The sequence below is a fragment of the Episyrphus balteatus genome, chromosome 2 (assembly GCF_945859705.1).
Source record: "Episyrphus balteatus chromosome 2, idEpiBalt1.1, whole genome shotgun sequence".
In the NCBI taxonomy this organism is placed as follows: domain Eukaryota; kingdom Metazoa; phylum Arthropoda; class Insecta; order Diptera; family Syrphidae; genus Episyrphus; species Episyrphus balteatus.
This window is the reverse complement of record NC_079135.1, coordinates 29013857-29037284: the sequence shown is the minus strand read 5'-3', so window position 1 is coordinate 29037284 and position 23428 is coordinate 29013857. Positions and strand designations below refer to the sequence as shown.

The window sequence follows — 23428 nt, the reverse complement described above, 5'->3', positions numbered from 1 at the left end:
AAACGAGCTACAAAATCGAGGTTTTTGATTTCGTCTTAGTCCAGGTTACTTCAATTTTCTGCAAAAAAAATTTGTTTGAATTTCGCATTTTTTTGGATTTTGAAAGGTTAGGTACTTTTGAGCTATCTTCTTAAAACAAAATCTTGAATATTTTAAAAATGGTTTGAGCTATAAAATTGGGGTTTATATAAAAAATAATGTAATCAAATGCTTCAATTAATGGCAAAAGAAAAAACTTAAAAAAGTAATTTTTTAAAAAAGTCTCCACTTTCATCATCAAACTGGAAGTGCACTTCTTTAACTTTAAGTTGAAATAAAAAATGACTGTCTATAGCTACAAAATTAACTTTTGTGCAACAAATTAGCATTTAATTAGCTACAATTTTGGGCATCAAAAAAAAATTATTTTCCTACTTTCGTCCGCTAACTTCAGTCTTATTTTGGCGGAATTTTGAATATCAAAAAAACTGTTCAAGCTACAAAAACCAAGTTTATGTAATTGAAAAGCATTTAAAAAGCTACAAATTTGGAGGTACACTAAACTGATTAATTTCAATCATTTCAGATTTTGTCCGCTTACTTCAGACTTATTTTAGCGGAAAATTCAATGATTCAAAAACTGCAAATTAATGAGATAAACAGCTTAAACGCTACCACCATTTAACGTAGGTTTCTAGAGTTAGATAGTAAGATTCTCACAAACTTAACCATGAAAACCATGACAATGCCTAAAAGTTCAAGGTTAACATGATTAAAATAGTTGGTATTGATCCTATAATAAGCTAACACATGCAAATTGTTATGAAAGTGAAACATTATAATTTTATTAAGTAATAGTTTTTTAAGTTTAGCACAAATAAAATGGTCTTATCTGTCGGTTTTTTTTTTTCAAGGGACACCTCTAAGCATTGATGATTAAACAGCTAAACCCCTTATCAGCATTAAAAAATACATACAATTCAATTTTTTTAATCAAAAGTTTAATATAATGTGAAAAACTTTCATTCATTAGTTTGTCAACGGTTTAGCTCTCAACCATGACAATTTTGTGGAAAAATCTTAACTTAATTCACACATTAATCGGTTTATTGTTTATTTTTGATTTAACGTCTAAAGTTGTTTCGCAATATAATAACAATACAATACGTCTTCCAACTTTTATTCAACCAAAAAAATATAATCTTCATATTACGAGTAATATCCATGACAATGTTTTGACATTTAATGGAAGTGTGATCATTGAATTTGCTGTCAAAGTATCAACAAGTGAAATTGTTTTACATGCTAAAGATTTACGGGATATAGTGATTTGTCTTATTGAAAATAAAAATAGGCGTTTTGAAAATTTAAAATATAAATTAGAAAAGGATACAGATTTTTTAAGAATTTCGGCTCCTAAAAGACTAAATTCTGGTGAAAATTATCGTTTGGAAATTGTATATAATGGAAATATACAAGAAGAATTTTATGGGCTGTATAAAACTTCATATTTAGATGAGTTTTATAATCAATCAATGTGAGTTAACAAAATTAGTTTTATAACAAGAACAATCAGTTGTATTCATTGATCAATTTAATTTATGTCATTTCTCAAAGCAAATTATAAAATAGCGGTTTTTTATTCCGATCTTATCTATTAAGTTCTATGAATGTGAAATGAGGAATTCAATGTCATGTAAGGGTTACAGAATTGACAAAATTATCAATTGTTTTTACTTTTCGTGTGAAAAAAATTAAAATTACTTATTTTTTGCAAGCTTATAGTTTCTTTTTTAAGGTTAAAAATTGTTTGTCAGAAGAAGTATAAATAGCATTGCCAATGTAAATAAACTTGGGTCAGTAAACTTTATAAAAAACTTAAATGCCTTGTTGACTGATTAGATTTAAAGTGAACAAAATTGAAGAAACCCGAATAAACATTAGAAATAAATATTAGGGATATCCAGTTTTTTTTTTTTTATTAATGAAAATTACATAATATATTTGAAAGTACTCCTTTAAATATTTCATCATTCGAGTGCGAATTATTGCTACTATTAAATTTTTAAATTAAAACTTAAACTTGCAAACACAGGTCATTAAACTGACCGTAGTTTACTCGTGGTTTTGTTTTTATTTATATTAATTTTTCATTTTGAAAAAAAAAAATGGCACTGTGACTAAATTACAGTTTCTACGTTAGCCAAACAGGGCTAAACATTTTTTAGTTTTTCAAATCGAAAATCCATTGAATTTTCGAAGCTTCAGCTAAAGTTCAGTTTATCAAAAAAAATAATTCGAATTCCATAAACTATGCTTGGATTTTGGCTGTGTTAACTTGCTAAAGATGAATATTCAAATGACTATTTTTGAAAAACCATTAATTTTTTTGAACATCCACATTTTCAAAAAAAAATTACATTGATAACCCTTTAATTACCTACCATTTTACAAAAAAATAAGTACCATCTTACAAAAAAGAAAATATTAAAGCTGTAATTTTTAAACAAGATAAGTTTAAGTATTTTTAATTAGCTACAGACGCTATAAAAAAAATATACAATCAGAGCAGTTCGGTCGGGTTCTGAGTTAATTTGTTTTTGGGTCATTTGCTGAATCGAAATTTAAATAATTTATGTTGAACATAAACTCTTATTCCCTACTTTTTCCTCTTCGTAAACTGTCACTTAAAGATTTATGGGGAACTTAAATGCTTTAGTTTCGATTCAGCAAACGGGTCTTAGTTACTTTACTAAGGCTCAATATATTCAAACTCCATTCAATTTAAAATCGCCATTTAAAAAAGGTAATTTAAAAATTTGTATTGTGGTTTTTTACGATTTCTGTCAAAAGTAGACCTCCTATCGAAAAAAGTTATATGCAAAAGTTGTAGACAATATAAATGTCTACAACTCTTACTCAAACCATTTTTTTAATATAACCTCAAAAATATTAAAAAAAAAAAATGCAAAACGATTTTTTTATTTTTAGCTTTTACAAAAATGGTTGGATTTTAACAAAACTTGGTTAAAAATTACTTTGTTATGTTTTCCATCTACTGAAGATGTTTTTTGAGCAAAAAGTTAATTTTTGGATTTTTGACGAATTTAATTTGAAAAAAAAAGCTACCGACAAAATTTTTGATTTTTGAAAAGTTTGGAATGCAATTATTTAGATTAAAACCTTTCATTAAAAATTGTGTGGAAAAACTATACTTTTGTTTTAGAAGATATTGAGAAAAATTGAAAAAAAACGCAAAAACGATTTTTAAGATTGAGTTTTCCATAAATGACAGTAATATTGGCGAGAAATAATTTTCCATATAAACCAAATTATACTTTTCTAATGGGCTTTGACATTGTTAATTTGAATCTAGCTCAAACGTGCAAAGTTTTTGAGATATTGAATTTTGAACGTTCAAAACACTATTTTTGTGATGTTTTGACATTGTAATATGTCAAAAACGTAATGTCATAGAATTTTTTTGACTTCGGATTCGAGCTCAGCGCACAAAAAACCATTAGAAAAATATACATTGATTTCTATAAAAAAAAAACTTTTTGACTAGTGAAATCGAATGAAATCCATTTTTGCTTAGAAATCTAAGTATATTTTTCTAATGGTTTTTTGTGCGCTGAGCTCGAATCCGAAGTCAGAAAAATTCTGTGAGTTGATTCAAAACAACATGACATTACGTCATGAGTATTTTTTCAATAAAAGTTGTAGAAAAAATGCTATGGCCCTTCAAAGAATTTTTAATTGAAAATGTACATCTATTTTTAAGTATAACTTTCATATTTTCAATTTTACAGAAAAAGGTACCTTAATCAATCAATTGTAGAGAAATAAATTATCTACAAAATCGCTTTTGACATTTTTTTTGTGGGACTTACCGTTCGCAAAATATCGATAAAAAAAACAGTTTAAAAACCCTTTTTTCCAAGATGGCGGCCAAATGGGGGAGCTTTCAACCCTGTTTGTAAACTCATATTAACCTCCCCTAAACATCAAAATAAAAAAATCTTGTCCTACCAAAAATGCAAGGGTCGGTCAAATTTTTGTAACATTTCAATGGACTACAAACAAACTGTTAAATTCTGAGAGATCAGTTTTTCGAATTCAGGCTGATACATATTTTAAGAATGGCTTACCTAACATTTTTTACTTTGAAAATGTTTAAAATTTTTACGGGTTGTGGTAAAAATTCTGCAGGGGTCAAAATTCTTTTCTCGCAATCCTGCTTTGAAAACTCTGCTTTTCAAAATTCTACTTTTCAATATTCTGCTTTTCTAATAGCAGTTTTTGTTAAATCATTTTCTCACAAAATTTGCTGCTTATTTTATTAATTTCTTACTTTGTCAATTTTTTTGATCTTAAAATATCGATAAAAGTTTTTTATGTTAAAAATCTTCGAAAAAATAATTAAAAATGTATATTAATTTAAAAAATAAAAATTAATATTCAAAAATTTGAATACGAAAATGAGTATTTTATAATATCACAAAGCTTTATTCGTTTTTAACAGCTTTTAATCGCGGCCTTATATAGTTTTCGGGAGGTTAAGCAACACAAATTCACATTGAAATGTAGAATTTTCAAAACCAGAATTTTGAAGTCAGAATTCTGACCCGCTTCTAATTTTTACAAATTGATATTTTTTTTTAAACACTCATAGTCTATTTAATCAAGAGCAAATGAGATACAAAATTTAAAACTAAAATGAGAAAATTTGCACCTTATAATTTCATATCTACCCTCATTTTTATTTACAATATTTTGTCTAATTATACATTTTTTTTTTCAGCCCTCTCGCAGTAACTCAGTTCGAATCAAACAGTGCCCGTTTAGCGTTTCCATGTTTCGATGAGCCATCGTTTAGGGCAAAATTTGTCATTACCATTACTCATGGCAGATTTTACACAGCCTTGTCAAATATGCCAATTGATGGTCAACCCAGGTAATTTTCACATATTTTTTTTAAGTATTTTCAATATTTTCACTTCATCTCCCTCATTGAAGATGGAACGCAAACATGATCACAACAACATTCCGTGAAACACCTCCAATGTCAACTTATCTCGTCGGCTTTGTCATTTGCAATTTCAACTACATCAGTGAATTTGTCAATGGAATGGAACATCGAACATTCTTTCCACCAAATGCCAAAGATTTTGGAACACGAGCTTTAACAAACGCTATACAATCTGTAGCATTTTTAGAAAGATATCTAGGAATTGACTATCCTCTACCAAAGCTTGATCATATTCATGTTAAAGATTCAGCTGTTTCAGGAATTTCTTGGGGTCTTGCTGTATATAGTGATGATGAATTTTTACAAACTCTCGAACATAGAGATCAAACTGTCAAAAGGATTGTTTTGCAAAATTTCATTATCTCACAACAATGGTTCTCGAATATGGTACCAGCTAAATGGTGGTCATATATGTGGATTAATTCAGGATTGGCGACTTATTTTAGTTACAAAATTACCGATTCGGTATGAAAATTAGGTTATTTTTGGTTATTTTTTATTGAAATGTTGCGGATTTAAAGGTCTATCCGACTTGGGAAATGGAAAACTATTTTATTCTAATTGAAATGAAAGATTTGATGAATTCTAATGTTGACAAACCTTTGGTACGCGAGGTGGAAACTGTTATAGAATTGGAAGAAATCACTTCTGAAGATGCTCAATATCGAATGGGTAGGAAATAAAACGAAGAAAATTGAAGAAGATAATATGTTTTACTTTCTTTCAGGTGCTGGTTTAATAAAAATGTTTCACCATGCTATCGGGGATGAAACCTTCACCAAAGGCATCATAACTTATTTAAACCATTAGTAAGCTTTCTGGAAAGTTCTAAACCAAAAGCTTTAAGCTTCTTTAATTTCAGCAAAAATTCCGCTGCTGATGAAGATGATTTCCTCCGATCAATGCAAGCAGCTATTAAAGACGATTATGTGTACATCTTTCAAAATGACAAAACCTTGATAGAAGTCATGAAAACTTGGACCCACAATCAAGGAATTCCAACAGTTAAGGTCACAAGACATTACAATGGAACCGTGACTATCAGACAAAAACCTAACAGTAATAAGTTTCAACAAAGATGGTGGATACCTTTGAATTTCGCCACAGCTTCTAACGGAAATTTCTCCCGAACTACAGCTGACTACATTATGCCCCCTTTTACAGAGGTCTCAATAGACTTAGAAGACATAAATGTAAGCCTTATGAACAAGGATTGGTTGATTTTGAATAAACAACAAACAGGCTTATATTATACCGTTTACGATGATCGGAATCTTGAGTTAATTGCTGAAGCTTTAAACAGGGATCATTCCTCGATCCACATGCTTAATAGAGCGCTGTTATTTAGAGACCTTAAGGCGATTATTGATACTGACTTGGGAGCTATTGAACCTGTCCTAAATGCAATCCAATATCTCAAATACGAACAAGAATCAATGCCTTGGTTTGAAGGCTCCGAACTTATCAATGAAATCTGGTCAAGATTGAAAGATGGCAAAGCTTATAATTTATTTAGAACATTCATTCACGATATCGTTGGGAATTTCTATCACAATTTCTTTGAGACTCCTTTGTATGAACTATCTTTTGCTGACTCAATTGTTCAGAAATCTATTTATAAGCTAGCTTGTGAGGTTGAATTTAGTGAATGTTTGGCACATGCTAAACATCAATATAAAGAATATTTCCATCGTAATTGGCCAATAGATGAATCTATGAAAAAGTATATGCTTTGTAAAGGTATGCAAGGATTTTCATTGGATGAATTGAAGGAAATTTTACATCGAATCCTTTATATCACTGTGAAAATGACAAAGGAAGATGAATTTCTTGATTCATTGGAATGTATAAGATCGCAGGACAATATTAATTTGGTTTATGAATATCTTCAAACATATAAAATGAAATTTATTAATTTAAGTGCTACGAGAATAGATACTTATATGAGTTTGCTACATCCGTCATTTATGGTTAGTTTTTTTTTTCTAGAGTAATTTTTTTAATTAAAAAAAAATTTTTTTTCAGGAATTGAAACGAAAATATGGAAGAACAAGATCGAAGCGATATATTGATAGAATCCAAAATCAAAAGAATGCAGAATTCAAAAGCAAATATGAAGATAAGATTTATAGTTGGCTTAAGAACTATGAGTTGGAACAGCAAACTAATATTGACAGGAGATTTGGGGGAATCGATTTGAGGAATGGTGTTTCATGAATCAGAAGATCATTAGATAAAATATCTAGACTAAGATTGTTTGTAAAAAAATAAAAATAAAAATAGTGATCAATCCAAGAGATTGCTTTTCATATGAAAATAATTTTTTCTTATTAAAAGATTGGAATTGGAAAAGGTATATTTTGAGTAAAAGTTTATTAAGTAATACAATCAGGGATGCCATTCTAGCGACTTTGTCGCTAGATTTAGCTATATTACAACTTCTTCCGCGACAAAAAATATTTTGATGTCGCTAGATTATTTCTAGCGACTTTTCAAGCTACTTTTGAAGCCAAGCATTTCTGAGTTGCGAAACGTAAATACAATTTTTATTATATATGTAACAGCACTGGTAATTATACATCCAGAAATAAATTGTCAACAAAAACTTTAAATTCTATTATTCTTATTCAAAATCAGCTTAAATTACTTAACAAAAACTGTCATACCCAGGGGCGTACACTCCCTTGGGGCAAGCGGGGCGATGCCCCGGGGCCCCCGACCGATCCCAGGGCCCCCACTGGAGACAATGAAGAGAAGGAAACTGTTAGCATAAATTGAGTCACGAAGTAACCAGGGAGACAAATTATGTCATTCAGTGTAATGTATAATGCATTGGTAGCCACACAATATAATATATATATTGATTTTAAAAAAAGGTTACCCCAGGGGCCCCAAAAAAAAATAAACTGCTTTTTTTAAAAGAAAAATTATAATTTTATCTTAGGGTTAAAAAAATATTACTTGAAAAATTTTTGCCACCACAAGTAATACATTAGGGGCCCCAAAAAAGCAAAACAATATTATTTGAGGATCCTCAAAAGTGGTTCAAAACAATCAAATGGAACATAAATACATCAGGGCCCAAAATAAAAAGATTACGTTATTGGTGGCATTCCGAATATTACTTCAGAACAGAGGCCCCAATACCTATTAATTCTTGGCTCCAAAAAAATTATATTATATTTTAGGGGCCTCTAAGCACTTAATTTTGAGGCTCTAAAAATAATTTTTCAGAGGCCCCAAAATAAAAAAAATTATGTCTGATGATGGAAAATAAAATATGTATTTATTACTTCAGAACAGAGGCCCCAAGAACTATCAATTCTTAGCTAAAAAATTTTTATTTCAGGGGTCTCTAAATATTTAATTTTGGGGGCCCCTAGTACAAGTGTTTACTACTTTTATAAGAGACATATTAAGTAAGTATAGCAAAGTGCATTACGAACATATTAAAACATTAAAATAAACCTAAAAATAAATAAGCCATACAAAAAAAAAACGTATGGCGTATACGTAATTTTTTTTTGTAACTAAGGGGCCCCAAATATCAAAGGGGTCCCAAAATTTAGTCTTACCCCAGGGCCCCGGCGACTCAACGTACGCCACTGGTCATACCTATGAACTACCAGAAATCGTTTTAAAAACAAATGTATTTAAAAATAATGCTGTTGAAGTTCTTGCATCTGAGAATATTGAAGAAATCGATAGTGATCTTTTTGTATGTGATTCAGAATAAATACTAAGTATTTTCATTCCAAAAGATTTAAGAATTATCAAGATATCTAAAAACCTATTTTCAATGAGACTAAATTATTATATGTTTTACCTTTATTTGTTTTTTGTTACTCTAGCCCTGAGTTTGTTTGTTAAATAACTTTGAATTTTTGAAAAAAAAAAAATAAAGTTATTCAAAAATAAATTTTCGTTGAGCTTTATTTTATAATTTTTTTCCAACGACTTCTAGCGACTTTTTGTCTCCAGAATTTTAGCCAATCTAGCGACTTTTAGTGGTTGTTCTAGCGACTTTTCATTTCAGCTTGTGCAACATTGAATACAATTCGATCTTAAAAACAGATATATTACTTTTCTTTGAAGCAGTTTTAAAAAACAGTTCACTTGAAAATTTTTTTTGAAAATACATAAAAACTCTTTTATCAAAAATTTAATTTTTGAAAATGATTTCAGGTTTTAAAAATCGTCCTTGACAACGATCCAAATTTTCGAAGACCTCTAACTCAGTTAAGGATCGAAAACAACAACAAAAATCTTCTTTTTTTTTCACTTCAGATTCTTTGATGTAGTCAGCTTAGAGCAAACTGTATACTACTATCAGAGGGTTCATCATTAGTGCATGTGTTAGTAGTTAGTAGGACAAAAAAACAATTAAATACTATCCACATGCACAATATACAATATTAATATTAGTTAAAAATGATATACTAACATAAATACAATTTAAAAATCTAACTAAAACATTAACTGACAACCACGTCTGTGGAGCACTGGTTCGAAATAAAGTTTTTAATTTCATCTTGCTCATATTAAAGTCAATATCGTTTAAATTATAAAGTTTGCTCATTCGATTAAGAGGCTCTTTTATACCATAGTTTTGTTCTATGAAAGTCAATATGTACCTAAGAGTTCAAATCTTCGTAGTTGGTGAGATCCTCCCGGATAGTTAAAGCCAAGGCAACCTAATAAGTCAGGAGCGTCAATTTGGCCATTAATTAATTGATGAAAGAATATACACTCGTTATTAACACGCCTTTGTTGCAAAGTTTGCATGTTTAAAAGTTGAATCCGCTGATCGTAAGGTGTTAAGTTGTAAGGATCTGTCCAAGGTAGACCCTTCAAAGCAAAGCGTATGAAATTATGTTGAATTGACTCTATACGATTCTTATGAACCTCATAAAATGGACTCCATACTTGGGAAGCGTACTCGAGGTGGGGTCGAACGTAGCAGTTGTATAAAGAAAGCGTGACAAATGGATCGTCAAACTCCTTTGCCAAGCGTTTTACAAATCCAAGAATTGAGCTCGCTTTGTTTACTATGAGATTAATGTGTTCGGTGAATTCTAGGTTTGAACTGAATTGGACACTCAAATCCTTAAAACTAAATACTCGACAGAGCTTGTGTTGCGAATGCAATATACAATAATCGAAGGCATTCGGGACTCGTTTTCGAGAGAAATTAATTGTTTGGCATTTGACTGGATTGAGAGAGAGACCGTTTTTCCCACACCAAACACTAAAACTGTCAATGTCAGCATGAAGAAGGATCCGGTCATGGTTGTTTTTTATTGTCTTAAAAATCTTCATATCATCGGCAAATATGAGAATTTTCACTTGAATTTATGCATGAAGTTACATCATTTATAGCAAGTATAAAAAGAAATGGACCCAGATGGCTTCGCTGGGGTACACCTGAGCGAGCAATAAAGGGATCAGAAAGACAGTTCCTGAATTTAACTTGATAGGATCTTTTCTCAAGGTATGATTCTATCCAGGCTATAAAAAAATCCGAAAAACCAAAAGCTTTTAGCTTGAAAGAAATAATTTTATGATTTAATTGATCAAATGCTTTAGAAAAATCAGTGTACGTATATGCAATCAACTTCACTTCCTTTTTCTAAAGCATTTGAACATTTATGTAAGAAGGTAAGAAGATTAGTAACAGTTGATTTTTTCAAATTTTTAAAAATGTTCTAACAAATTTTTACCAAAAATTGAGGTCTTAAAATTTGCTTTCCAAAATTTTTTTGTTCTTGTTTTTTGTTTTTTTTTGTTTGTACATTTTATCAAGAGTTGATCCAAGTGGAGAAGTTTAGTGGAGTTTAGTTTTAAATGATTTGTATTTAACATTTCAGTATTAAACACTTATTAATTACAAAATAAAATATAGCATGGCATTGCCATCTGTCAGAAGTCAGATTCTGATCCAAGTGGAGTATTTAAATCTGTATTAAGCCATTCCAAAAAATCGCCAAAAAAGAAAGAACTAGAGATTTGAACTAAAAAAAATAAAAACAGGTTTATCTTCTGTTTCTACTAAAACGAGTAAAGATATTATCTGTTTCAAAAATATTTTGAGCCCCAAAAATTACAAAAAAAAAAAATTTGAAAATTCAAAATCCAAAAAAAAACCAACCGTGTGTTTAATTACACTAGTTTACAAAAAAATACAAATTTTTTGGACACCAAACCGGACACCGTTATACTTTTCGTATAGATTGAAGTCCAGAAAACTCGAATATTGTATCTTAAAAGAATGTTTGGGGATAAATTTTCGAGTTATGGATTTTTCAAAGTTTTTTGTCTTTATTTATGATTTTCTATTCGGGCTATATCTTGAGTAAAAAACGATTAATTTGAACAGAAAAACTGGCACCTGAAAGCTTTATAAATAAACAAGAAACACTAGAACGATTTTTTAGAAGAAAGAAAAAATCAATTTTAATTTTGCATGTTTAGTACACTTTCTGACAAAGATAACAAGATAATTTTCTTCAAAATTAATGCATAAATTATAAATATATGACCATTTTTGTAACTATGTATCAACATGTTGGACTATTTTTGTTATTTTTTGAGTTTTTGCCTATAACTTGAAAAGCAAGCCAAATTTGAAAATTTGTATTCAGTAATTTTTTGTAGATAATTAAATTTCCTATCGATATGTATCCTTTTAAAAAAAATTTATAATTTAAATATTGTAAAAAAACTTAAGCAAATATATTCAAAAAAGATAAAAAAAAAACTATATTTTTGATTTTACTAAATAGTCTATTTTTATGTTTTAAGCATTTATAGATATTGAACATGTAACAGATAAAAGAAGATACTTTATTTTTCAACATAATGGTCACAAAAATTGAATATGACTAAAATTGAATAAAATATTTACTTTCAAAATCTACTGTTTTTGGTCTTTTTGGCCATTTGTTTTCACAAAAATCCTATACGGCAACAGTGGCAACTATCATTTGCGTTAAACAGATCCATTCCCTACGACCTTTTAAATATTTTGTTTTTAGGTTTTCTGCCACGAAATTGTCAATACTTAAATTAAAAAAAAAAAAATTATTACGATTTTTCCAAAACTAAATCTAAACGTCATTTCCGATTGACAAAAATACTACTCAATTAATTAAAAATGTAAAATTAGACAAACATCTAACTATTTATTTCACAGCAAAAAATTGAAAGTCTCTTATCAAATACATCAATAAATTGACCTTAAACATAAAAAGTGTTTCAAAAATAAATATAGCAAAACACACTCTTATTTCTTATCAAATCTTTTTGGTTTCCACTAAAACCCAAACAGTGTTGATTAAATAGTCATAGACAGCGCATATAACGATGACTTCAACGCGTCGGAAAATTAGTTTTCTTCCTTATTCTTGGTTATTAATTTTATTTTGCGGAACTATGTCTGCTTTGGACTCACCTAATTTCAAACTGCCTTCAGCTATTTTACCAACAAAATATTATCTTCACATCCATACTCTTATTCATCAGAATATCTTAAATTATAATGGAAGTGTTTCAATTGATCTTATAGTTAAAGAACAAACGAATGAAATTGTTTTGAACGTAGACCAACTTCGCGATTTAAATGTTACTCTGTTAAATGTTGATAGTGGCCTCTTACTGGAAAGTCCTCAAATTGAATATAATTATAATGAAGTCAAACAAGAATTAAGGATTTTTTGGCCAAAGTTTCCTCTCAAGTTAAAAATTGGCCAACAATATCGACTTAAAATTGATTTTCTTGGTGATATCCAAGAAAAGGAAAAGTTTGGATTTTTCAAATCAACTTATTTGGACGAGCATAATAATTCTGTGTGAGTATCACGAATATACCGGTTTTATGGTTTTGAGTTTCTAGCTTATTTCATAATTTTAGTTCAATAGCAACAACACAATTTGAACCAACAAGTGCCCGGTTAGCATTTCCGTGTTTTGATGAGCCAGCTATCAAGGCCAAGTTCGTTATTAGCATCACTCATGGGACCAATTATTCAGCCATTTCCAATATGCCAATTGATGGTGAGCCCGTTTTAAGGTACTCCAGTTTAGGAGTTTTTTTTTTTTTTTTGAATTATTTAATCGATTTTGGAATTTTAGTCCCAATGCCGAAATGATGACAACAACATTTTTGGAAACCCCAAAAATGTCAACTTACCTTGTTGCATTTATTTTGACAAATTACAACAGATCAAGTATTTTAGCAAATGGACTTGAACATCGATTTTTCTATCCACCAAATTCGAAAAATAATGGTTCTAGAGCTTTGCAAAATGCCGTCAAAACAGTTGACGCCTTAGAGAAATTATTAAACACTAAATATCCTTTGCCAAAATTGGATCATTTTCAAATTGACAAATCATATGGACGTGCAATGGAAAATTGGGGTCTAATGTCATTTCAACAAAGGGACATACTATCCAATCATAGGGACTACAATAAATTGGATCTACTTGATGTGATAAATGTACAAAATCATGAAATTGCACATCAGTGGTTTGGAAATTTAGTTACTCCTGCATCGTGGAATTATATTTGGCTAAAAGAAGGATTTAGTTCGTATTTTAGCTTTGTGGCAGCACATTTGGTGAGAATCTAAAAAAAAAAAGAAGTTCAAAATAACAGGTTTGGAACTTTTGAAAACATGGAGTTAAGTCACAGTTATTTTAAGTAATGTCTGATTGCAGGTTTATCCAGAAGAGAAAATATTCGAGTATTTTATCATAAATGAAGTTGATTATGTTACTTCCATGTCACTTTATCACTCGCTGTCATGTGTTATCAAGGATGGACACGAAATTAAGAAATATATGGATGTTGTAGCATACAACTTAGGTAAGCAATGTTTTGACTTCTATTTACTTATTTCATTTTTTTTAATGTTCGATTTTTTTTTTCAAAATATAATAGCCAAACTTTCAATTTTTTTCATGAAGTTATCTTTTTGAAAAATTTGAAGACTCATTTCTTTGCATCCAATTTTGACGAATTAAAAAGCTTGCCTTCGGTAGATATATTGCAGATTGTTGTTAAGTGATTTTAAAATCGGTATAGAAATGTTTTAAATAATTATTTGATCGAGGTATATTTAACAAGAAGTATCGAAAAGTGACTAAGCAAAAAATTATAGACTTCATTTATTTTTTACAAAAAATTGAGTGTTTCGCATTCTACTCTTAAAAAATGAAGTTTTTGTAAAACATTTTCAATTTGGTATACTTTTGTTATTTTTTAAATTTGTTTTTCAAAAAATTTTTGCCTTTAATTTTTCTATGTCGATATGGATTTTTTGTTTTAATTTAAATTTAATATTTGTAAAGGATAAAAGCTTATCAGTGATTTCCTTAAAATTAGTATAAATATTGCCTAATATTATTTACATTTTTCCTAAAATTAAAAGTTTTTTTTAGTGCGGCAAGAAATTGAATTTTTTTTAATTAACCTCAAAAAAACTAATAATTTTTTAAAATATTTTTTTTTTTTCATTTTGTTAACAAGAATATTTCTGCAGAAAAACCTTGGATACAATTTTTTGTAAGAGCTCTCTCCTTATTCCCTTAGCACTTATGATAGTATTCGAAATATTGCAAATGAAGTTGGTTTTTCCAAATTTCCTAGACAACTTTTCAATGATTTTTAAGCGAATTAAAAAAAAAAAAAAAACACATCCGGGTGTCACGTACCTTGCTTTTGTAGTAAAAATTGATTAGATTGTTAAAGTTTTTTATGTAAAAATTCATAAAGAATAATGTTAACTAACAAAAATTGATTTTAGAATAACAAAAAATGTCTATTTGAACGATTTTATTCTCCAAACAAAGTAGGTATGCCATTTAATTTCTTGTATAGCAAAGAATTTTTAGAATTTTTTTTTTTTTGAAAACTGTTGAAGTCGTTTTTTTTTATAAATGGATGAATAATCCGATGTGTTTTTGAGGTTGGATCGTTTTTTTTTAAGAACATGACAAAAAAACAGATTTTATACTTGTTCAAAATTGAAAACTTACTCAAAATGGAGTAAATTTCTTGGATTTCAAGTATAAAATATTTGTTTAATAGATAAACCGTTGAATTTCAAAAATGAGCAGTTAAATCCTTAGTCTAATAAAAATCTTTTTATTTAAAGAAAACGTGATGGGGTGAAGTCAATTCTGTTTTAAATCCAGACCCTCTCTTTTTTTAATGTTAATGAAAAAGGTTTGAAAAATTAAGCGACTCAAAGACTTTAAACAACGTATCTTAAAAAGTTTTTTTGTTATGCCAGTTTTTTTTTGTTTTCAACTAGACACACAGTAGATCGAAACTGTGAAAAAGTGGTCATGGGGATGTAACTTCTGATCTAATGAACGGATTTTAAAACGGTTTTCGCTACATTGCTTCTTGAAATTCACAGAATTGAATTCAGTAAAAAAATTACAAAAACATTTTAGTTCTTCAATTTTTGTTTACCTGAAATATCAGTTAGCATACAAAAATTACCAAATCCTTATTTTACTACGCAGAAAATTATTAATTTACATTGTTGTCTCATTTATTAATTAAAAAAAAGCGTTTACTTTGTTTAACAGTCTTTTAAAATACTGATAACTTGCAAAAAAAAATCTTATGAATAAAAAATAGATTAAAAATGAATGAAATTGTATTATGTACCTATTTTTTAAAGCAATTTTTTAAACATAAAAACTGGATTAGTAGTAATCTAACCTACATAAGTTTAAATTTTTCAAACAACCGAAAAAAATACATTTTATTTAATGAAACGAGAAATAATTAAAATATCAATTTTTTTGTAAGGCAAATTTTAGTTCGAAACCACCAATTTGTTTTTTTCTTATTTTAAGCTTACTTAGTACGCTGCTAAAGCGAAACGAAAATGTTTCTAAGTCTACAAAGTCAATAGCGAAAGTCAAAATTAAATAAAGTCAATAAATTAAAACTAGAAAATAATTTTGAAGAAAAAAACTTGAAATAAAAATTCAAAAGGCGCAAATTTTTTCTGGACCAAGAAATTTAACCTGAGCAAATCGCACTGGTTAAATCAAAATTATATAAAGGAACTTGATTAAAAATTTATTTTTTCATAATTTTGAACAGTTTGTAATTAAACAGTTTTTCGCTGATTCAGGGAGAATTTTTTTTTTTTTTTTTTTTAGTTACTACAGTCTTGTAATATACTAGTCAGAAATATTAGTGAAAAATTATTGAAAACTCTCCAAGTATTCATTGCCAAGCTGTTGTGCTCTGAAACGAAAAGCATAACAAAATTTTTCTTTCTGCTGTTTTTGTATAAAAATTTTCGTTTCGCTTCAGTAGGATACTGGACTTTATAAATTGAAAATTAATATTTTTTTTTTAAATTAAACTTAAGTTAGATTGCTACTTTATAATCAAGTTTTTGTTAAAAAATACATAAGTATGTATATAATATTTCATATGTTCGTTATGATCTGAAAGTGCTTTACTCCTAACAAAAAACTTAAACATTAATTGTTTTTACTCATTCTTTCTTTAATTTTATATCAATCTGATTTACATTTTGTATCCATTCAGTAGTTCCATTCTTGCTTTTAACTACCCCATGCCACTTTTAGCTAGCCAAATAACACCAAGCCTCCCCCTTGCAGATTAGAAAAAATACTACCTTAAGGGTCCAAAAGCTTAAAAATATTACACACAAAATATTAAGCTTTCATTCTAGACTACTTAGAAAGTTTGCATACGTAAGCATTTTTTTAAAAGCCTTTTCAAAGTTAAGTGAAATTTTTAAAAAGGGCTATAGAAAACCAGGTATTAGAATTATTTAGAAATATAATTTTGTAATTTTTGTCTTAAAAATATATTTAAGATATCATTATCTTATGGAAAAAATTTACTTCGAGAAGATATCTTAAAAAATGAGCTAGATATAAGAGTATGAAAATTACTAACAAAACCATCATTTTTTTTTCTTGTGAAATAGTCCCCACTTGACCCTCTGTATCTTGGGAACCAAAACATTTTGATAAAAATAAAAACTTGTGGATTATGACAGAAGGGACAATTATCTGTGCAATCCAAAAAAAATTTCGTACAATAAACTAAAAAAAAAAATCACCCCATGACCGGAATTTTGTACTAGTCGATCCACTGTGCGACAGTCGCAATGAGTAATCGACTTTTTTTTAAATTGGTATATTTTTGTGATTTTCAGCTTATTTCGCTTTGTTTTTAAAAACATAAGTTTCAAAAAGCATTCAATTTGTTTTGCATTTTCACTAACTAAAATACATAAATCTGAAATAATTCAACAATTTTATTTGTAGGTGGAAGTTTTGTAAGGATGTTTCACCACGCGATTGGACAACCCACTTTTATTAAAGGACTCTTCAAATATTTATATATTTAGTAAGTTTCTTAAAAAATATTTTTTTGATTTTTGAAAAAAATAAAATAATTTTTTTTTTAGTCAGTATTCAGTAGCTGACGAAGATGATCTCTTCGAAGCAATGCAAGCAGCAGTCGACGAGGACGAAGTGCATTTATTCCAAAATAACCAATCAGTTGCTAATGTAATGCGCACTTGGACTCATAACCAAGGAATCCCAACTATAACTGTCATTCGAAATTATGACAATGGAACAATAACAATTCGACAGAAATCCAATTCTGACAATAAAGACCAAAAATGGTGGATTCCAATGAGTTTTGCTACTGCTTCGAATCCAGATTTTGAACGAACTGTTGCCGACTACATTATGCCACCAGAAGCTGAAGTTAATATCGACTTGAAAGATCTAAATATATCCCTGTCAAACAGTGACTGGTTGATTGTCAATAAACAGCAAACTGGGATTTTCTATGTTGTCTATGATGATCTGAATCTCAAATTGATCACACAAGCTCTAAAAAAGGATAAAAACTCAGTCCACATTTTTAATCGAGCTTTGATTTTCAGAGACGTTACTAAAACGTTCGAAGAAGATCTCGATGCAATAGAGCCTGTTTTAGAACTTTTCTCCTATCTCAAAGATGAGGAAGAGTCTTTGCCATGGTTCCAAGCTGTCGATTTAATATTGGAACTGTTTCCTTTGCTTGAAGGCAGTAATGTGTCAGAAAAGTTCAGAAACTTCATAAACGATATATTTATTGGAATTTATGATCAAAAATACAAAAACAATTTTTCCAACTTCACAGCAACAGATTTAAAGACAAAATCTAAAATGATGAAATTAAACTTCGAAGTTGATAATTCGAAATGTGTAAATTTCACAACTACCAACTTCACCAAAAATTACTTGCGAAGTGGAAGTGAAACCACGGTTAAACCATGTAGATTGAGTATCTGTCAGGGCATTCAAAATGCTACTTTAGAAGAATTCCAAGCATTCTTCACTCGAAATGCTGTATTGGATCATGAATCAATTGAATTTTATGAATTTCAAGCTGCAGTAAGATGTGTCAAGGCGACAGAAGTATTCCAATACATTTGGAATACACTAATTGGGTTCGAAAGTCGGGACTTACAACGGCTAAGTGGTGCTACGGTTAATGATTTGTATGTTTCAAATAAATTCTTTAGAAAATGGTATTTAGATCATTATACATTTTCGGAATTGGAAGAGGTAAGTTAATAAGATTGATTGAAAATAGAAATAGTAGTGAATAATTTTTTTTCTGTATTTCAGGAGACTGAAGAGAAGGATGATGAAATCAATAAAGGAGAGGTATTTTTGAATAAATACGAAAATAACATTAATACCTGGCTTGAAAACTATGAGAGATTTAAGGAAACGAAATAAATTATTTCAAAAACAGTTGTGAATTTAAATAAAAAAAAATAAAATTGATTTTTCTTTTACTGCCAAAACTATGGAATTTTTTAAGTAGCAAGCTTCAGAAAGAAACATGAACAACTATTAAAAGCTTTGAAAACTTTGTTTGTATTTTTGAAAAATGGAAATTTTTAATTCGACGAGTGACTTTTCAAAAAATTATAAAGACACTTATCATCTTCAGAAAATCGAAAAAAAAAAAAAAATAAAAGCAAAATTGTAATTTCTCATTCGATTTTGTGTTTTTACCCAATTATTACGGTTAAATTTTTTCTTTTCACTTAACTTGGATAACTCGGAATGAATGGTAATAGAAATTTTTTTTGGTCAATATCTTCGTTTTGGAATTCTATAACATACCTCAAAAGTCTAGAAAAATCTAATGTCCGCGAGTCGCGATTTTCAAGGTGCGCGAAAGGAGATTTTCAAAATTAGCAATAATAGACAATGGTATTATATACACATATGATACACTGAAAAAAAAACCAATATCAATTTAACATTTTTTAAATATCGAATTAACATTTTTTAAACATCAGCCAAAAATGCTCTATAAAATGTGTTTTATGATATTTAAAATGTTAAAACAACATTTTTATCATCAGGATGATATTTAAATATCACATTTTGGAAATTTTTTTTTGATATTTTATTATCATTTTTTCATATTAATTTCTCATTCCAAATTATTGAAAAATATTGAATAAAAAATTCTTAATGTGTAATAATTTAAAGGCGCTTTGTGTTTTTTCGAAGTAAAATGTATGATTTACTGAGAAAATTTGATCGGCACTAAGATTTTACTCCACAAAGTTTGGGTTTTCTCCCAATTATATCACCTATAATAGAAAAAATAATATCACCATTATTTTGTAAAGAATATTCCCTTTCAGTAATGTTTTGAAAAAAGAAAGAAAATTCTTAAAATAATAAAAATAATAAAAATGAAAAGGAAAGAAATAGGTTTCATTATAATAAACTAAAACGTAAAATCTAGTCAACATTGATATTTTAATTGTCAAAGTGAAATTTTCACTATCCCACCTGAAATTAAATAAAATGCACGACTGGGGTCGCACGTACTTGTTGCTCTTGTAGTTCAAAGTATCGTTATCTTAAATAGTTATTGGAAATTTAAGATTTTGTTTAGTGTCGAGAAAAAAAAATAAAAAAAAAATTGCAAGTTAAAAAAATTTAAATTAAATTTTTTTTTCAAAACTTTTTTAATTTTTTTTTTTTATTTTTGACACTTCAAAATCATGTCTGTAAATTTTGAATAAAATTAACTTATGCTTTGATGAAATATATGAACTTAAAAAATATGTTAATTTTTGAAAAACGGCAACGCCATATTTCCGTTCTCCGCATTTTTTGAGAAAAACTAAAAACGCAGTTTTGTAAGAATCAATGGGAGTATTACCTACACCAAATTTAATCAAAATCGTTAGAGCCGTTTTCGAGAAATTTGCAATACCTCGAAAAATTTATATGGGAGATATGCGTTTAAAAGGATATATTAGAAAAATAAAAAAAAAAACGGGTCTAGGGAATTACGTAAAAATCATGTAGGTATACCAAGTTTCAAGCAAATCCGTCCATCCGTTTAGGCCCTAGCTTGATGTACAGATGGACGCACAGACGCACAGACCGACGGACGGCATGACGAAAACCACTTTTTTGATCTTCTCCATCATCTTAATGTCGGTTTTGATTAAAACCTAGAATTTTTGTTTCTACACGAAACCAATACTTGCCCTATAGAGCAAGTAAAAATGTCAAAATGATAGGATAAAATATCAAAATTGATATTTTAATTGTTGTCACTGAAAAATGTTAATTTGATAACTGTTATTATCAATTTTTTTTTTCGGTGTACATGTCTTCTTTTTAATGCTGATGCAAAAAAATCTAAAATCAAGACAATCTGACGTCTCTGAAAAAAGTTATACCAGTTTTTCATCTGTCAACCCATATTATTATGTATAACAGTTGCAAATTTACTACCGAAAAACCTTAAAAGTTATGGTAGAGGAACCAAATTTAGCATGAAGGTTTTCATATCCATTATTATTAGGAATCAAAAAAATGCAATGAAAAAATATTCATATCTATGAAAAATTGGTATTTTTTGAAAAAAGGGGAAATTTTGGGATATGCACTAAAAAAAATCCTGGTACAATCTTGGAATTAGTGCTAAAAGGGTAATTTTTTTCTTTCTACTCTTGTTTGGATATTCTATATCTTATATCAAAAATCTAAAAAAATCTCATGTCCGCAAGTCCTAATTTTGGAGGTTAAACTAAGTTAGGTGCAGACTTGTGCAATACGTAACAAAACACCCTGTAAAAATAATGATAGATTGAAGAAAATTGATTAAAATAGCTCTATGGTCATTGGCGTCAAAAATAAAAAAAAAAAGAGTTTAAGCATATGATAAGTGAAAGGGTGTATTTTTTATTAAAGTGTATTTTTATTTATTCGATTTTAAGGGTAAAAGCTACTACTACTAGTAGATGGAAATTCCGTCGCATTAAAATAATCATAAAGAAAAATATGAAAAATTTCAACGCCGCTGAAAAATTTGAAAAAATTGAATTTTTCAAATTTTTCAGGGCTTAACTAATCACCCTATTTAACTAATTAGAAGGATGTCCACTCAACAAAATGTATAGAAACGAGGTACCTGTCCGCAATAGAATTCTTAATATTTTTCCCGCTAACGACAAATATCATTAAACTCTTACACTGCCATTGTTTAATGTAAGTTGCATGTTCATAAAAACATTATCATTAGACTCAATTTAATTGAAATTGACTTACCTTTTTTGCACTTCTTTTGAATTGTCCTTGTAGGATCACATCCTGGATCGCCCTTCTTTAGTGCCAACGTTCTTGATCTGGTATTAGTTTTAGCATCACATTCTGACCATGGATTCTTTCCATATCGACAAGAGAGTCCTTGAATGGCGGAAAAAAAAAACAAAACAAAAAAAAATAAATAAATAATAATTTCTTAATTAAGCTTTTTAGTACCTATCAAGGCAAACAACATATTTTATTAACGACGCTATAGGCTTAGCCTTTAATGACATTAATATATTGTTGTCCTCTTTTTTCGTTTTGTTTCTTTATTATTATTTTTTTTTTTTTTTGTATTTTTGTGTTCCCCATTAAGAGGTTAATGGTATTTTTATTGCCACGTAAATTGTCACATCCTCTAAAGGACTCGTGGATTCTATTCATTTCAGTTTATGGTTTCTTTCTTATTATTATTTTTTTTTAATATAAATTTTCATTTGTGTGTCCAAGGACATAATTCATAATAAATTTCTTTTTATTTATTTTTTTTTTGGCAACTCATCCTTAAAAAAAAGGACATTTTCACGGACATTTTTGGACAATAGTCAATTTATTAAATGAAAAAAGACTTACCGCTCTGACTACCATCAGTCTTTGTACCACGTTCATTACGAATCAGGATCTCATGATCGTCCTCTTCCCAAATTTCACCTTGCTGCACTGTGGTTGGTGGTGTTTGTTCTACAACTGGCAGTGCCAATGGTGTCTCTTGCACCTCTGTTGTGCCTAGAGCTTTTGTTGGCAGTAGTGATAGTGATGCTATAACCAGCACCGCTGATACGATAAGGAAATTCATTTTTGTGCGCTACGACGACTTAAAGTCCTGCAAAGAAAACACAAAATTGTTAAATGACGTATGTTTTTAAGGTTAAATTGAAGAAAAAACATTCAGATTGTGAAAGTCGAAAAAAAAGGAATAAAATTCGTCGTGACAGATTCAATGAGAATAATATGCAAATTTTTTCCAATAAACGAAATTAAATGTTTCACCAAGGACTACGAGATGACAGCCGTTTGGAGCTAAAGTTTCCTTCTTCCATCAGACAGAGTAAAACTTTTTAATTTTCAAAAGTTGAAAAAGAAAAATAATATCAATAAAAAAACATTAATTTCCAGATGACGACTTCATTCGAAAGAATGACCAATCGAATGGGATTGTTTGAAAGTTACTCAAACCATATTTTTTTAAGGTGAAGCACAAAAATTCTTCACTATGCTTGTTATTTTTATATTTTCAATGAAATTTAAAAAGAAACAAAAACAAAGTTTGATGTTTAAGTAAATGAAAATAATCTATTTAGAAAAAGTGAGAAGTGGAGGTATGAACATTTTTGTTTTTTTAAAGTTGCCAAAGCATTTTTTAAGGACATTAGTTCTACATTTTTCAACTCATAATCAATTCTTGTGTATTTTTTTTTTTTTTTGTTTCCTCATAACTTTGGACTGAGTAAACCAATTTTGATAATTCTTTTTGTATTGGATAGTTGGTGCCTGCAGTGTGGTCCCGTTTCAATTTCGTTCAGTTACTGGTTAGAGAAACTATGAGAAAAACCATAAACCTCATTTTTTATTCATGGAAGTCGGTTTGGTTTTTTTGATATGTATAAATGATTATCATAAAAAAAAAGTGAAAAAATCAAACTTTTTTTGTTCTAATATCATTAAATCCATTTTTTACAATCATTTAAAAATACCAATTATTTTGCACATGCATGCG

At 28.8% G+C, this 23428-nt stretch overlaps 2 protein-coding genes across 2 annotated transcripts; one reads left to right on the top strand and one right to left on the bottom strand.

Moving 5' to 3' along the window:
• Nucleotides 1–998: 998 nt before the first annotated feature.
• On the top strand, nucleotides 999–19012 carry LOC129909357 (uncharacterized). Its single transcript, XM_055986443.1, has 14 exons — nucleotides 999–1516; nucleotides 4784–4936; nucleotides 4999–5476; nucleotides 5533–5683; nucleotides 5739–5820; nucleotides 5874–6981; nucleotides 7037–7219; nucleotides 12359–12858; nucleotides 12921–13079; nucleotides 13142–13628; nucleotides 13729–13876; nucleotides 17344–17425; nucleotides 17487–18642; nucleotides 18706–19012. Exons 1-14 carry the CDS (start codon nucleotides 1038–1040, stop codon nucleotides 18817–18819), a joined length of 5280 nt encoding a protein of 1759 aa, XP_055842418.1. The 5' UTR covers nucleotides 999–1037; the 3' UTR covers nucleotides 18820–19012.
• A 632-nt stretch (nucleotides 19013–19644) lies between these two features.
• On the bottom strand, nucleotides 19645–22507 carry LOC129909356 (uncharacterized). The gene is made up of 3 exons (XM_055986442.1): nucleotides 22285–22507; nucleotides 21673–21810; nucleotides 19645–19691 (listed from the first exon to the last, which is right to left on the bottom strand). The coding sequence occupies exons 1-3, from the start codon at nucleotides 22505–22507 to the stop codon at nucleotides 19645–19647; spliced, it is 408 nt and encodes a 135-aa protein (XP_055842417.1).
• Between the last annotated feature and the right edge of the window lie 921 nt (nucleotides 22508–23428).

Coding starts and splice junctions, on each gene's coding strand:
- LOC129909356 (XM_055986442.1), bottom strand. CDS start 22,507: ATGAATTTCCTTATCGTATCAGCGGTGCTGGTTATAGCATCACTATCA. Junction 21,811..22,284: donor GACTGATGGTAGTCAGAGCG/GTAAGTCTTTTT, acceptor CCGCCATTCAAG/GACTCTCTTGTCGATATGGA. Junction 19,692..21,672: donor TCAAAAGAAGTGCAAAAAAG/GTAAGTCAATTT, acceptor TTTCTATTATAG/GTGATATAATTGGGAGAAAA.
- LOC129909357 (XM_055986443.1), top strand. CDS start 1,038: ATGACAATTTTGTGGAAAAATCTTAACTTAATTCACACATTAATCGGT. Junction 5,821..5,873: donor ATAACTTATTTAAACCATTA/GTAAGCTTTCTG, acceptor CTTTAATTTCAG/CAAAAATTCCGCTGCTGATG. Junction 13,080..13,141: donor GATGGTGAGCCCGTTTTAAG/GTACTCCAGTTT, acceptor TTGGAATTTTAG/TCCCAATGCCGAAATGATGA.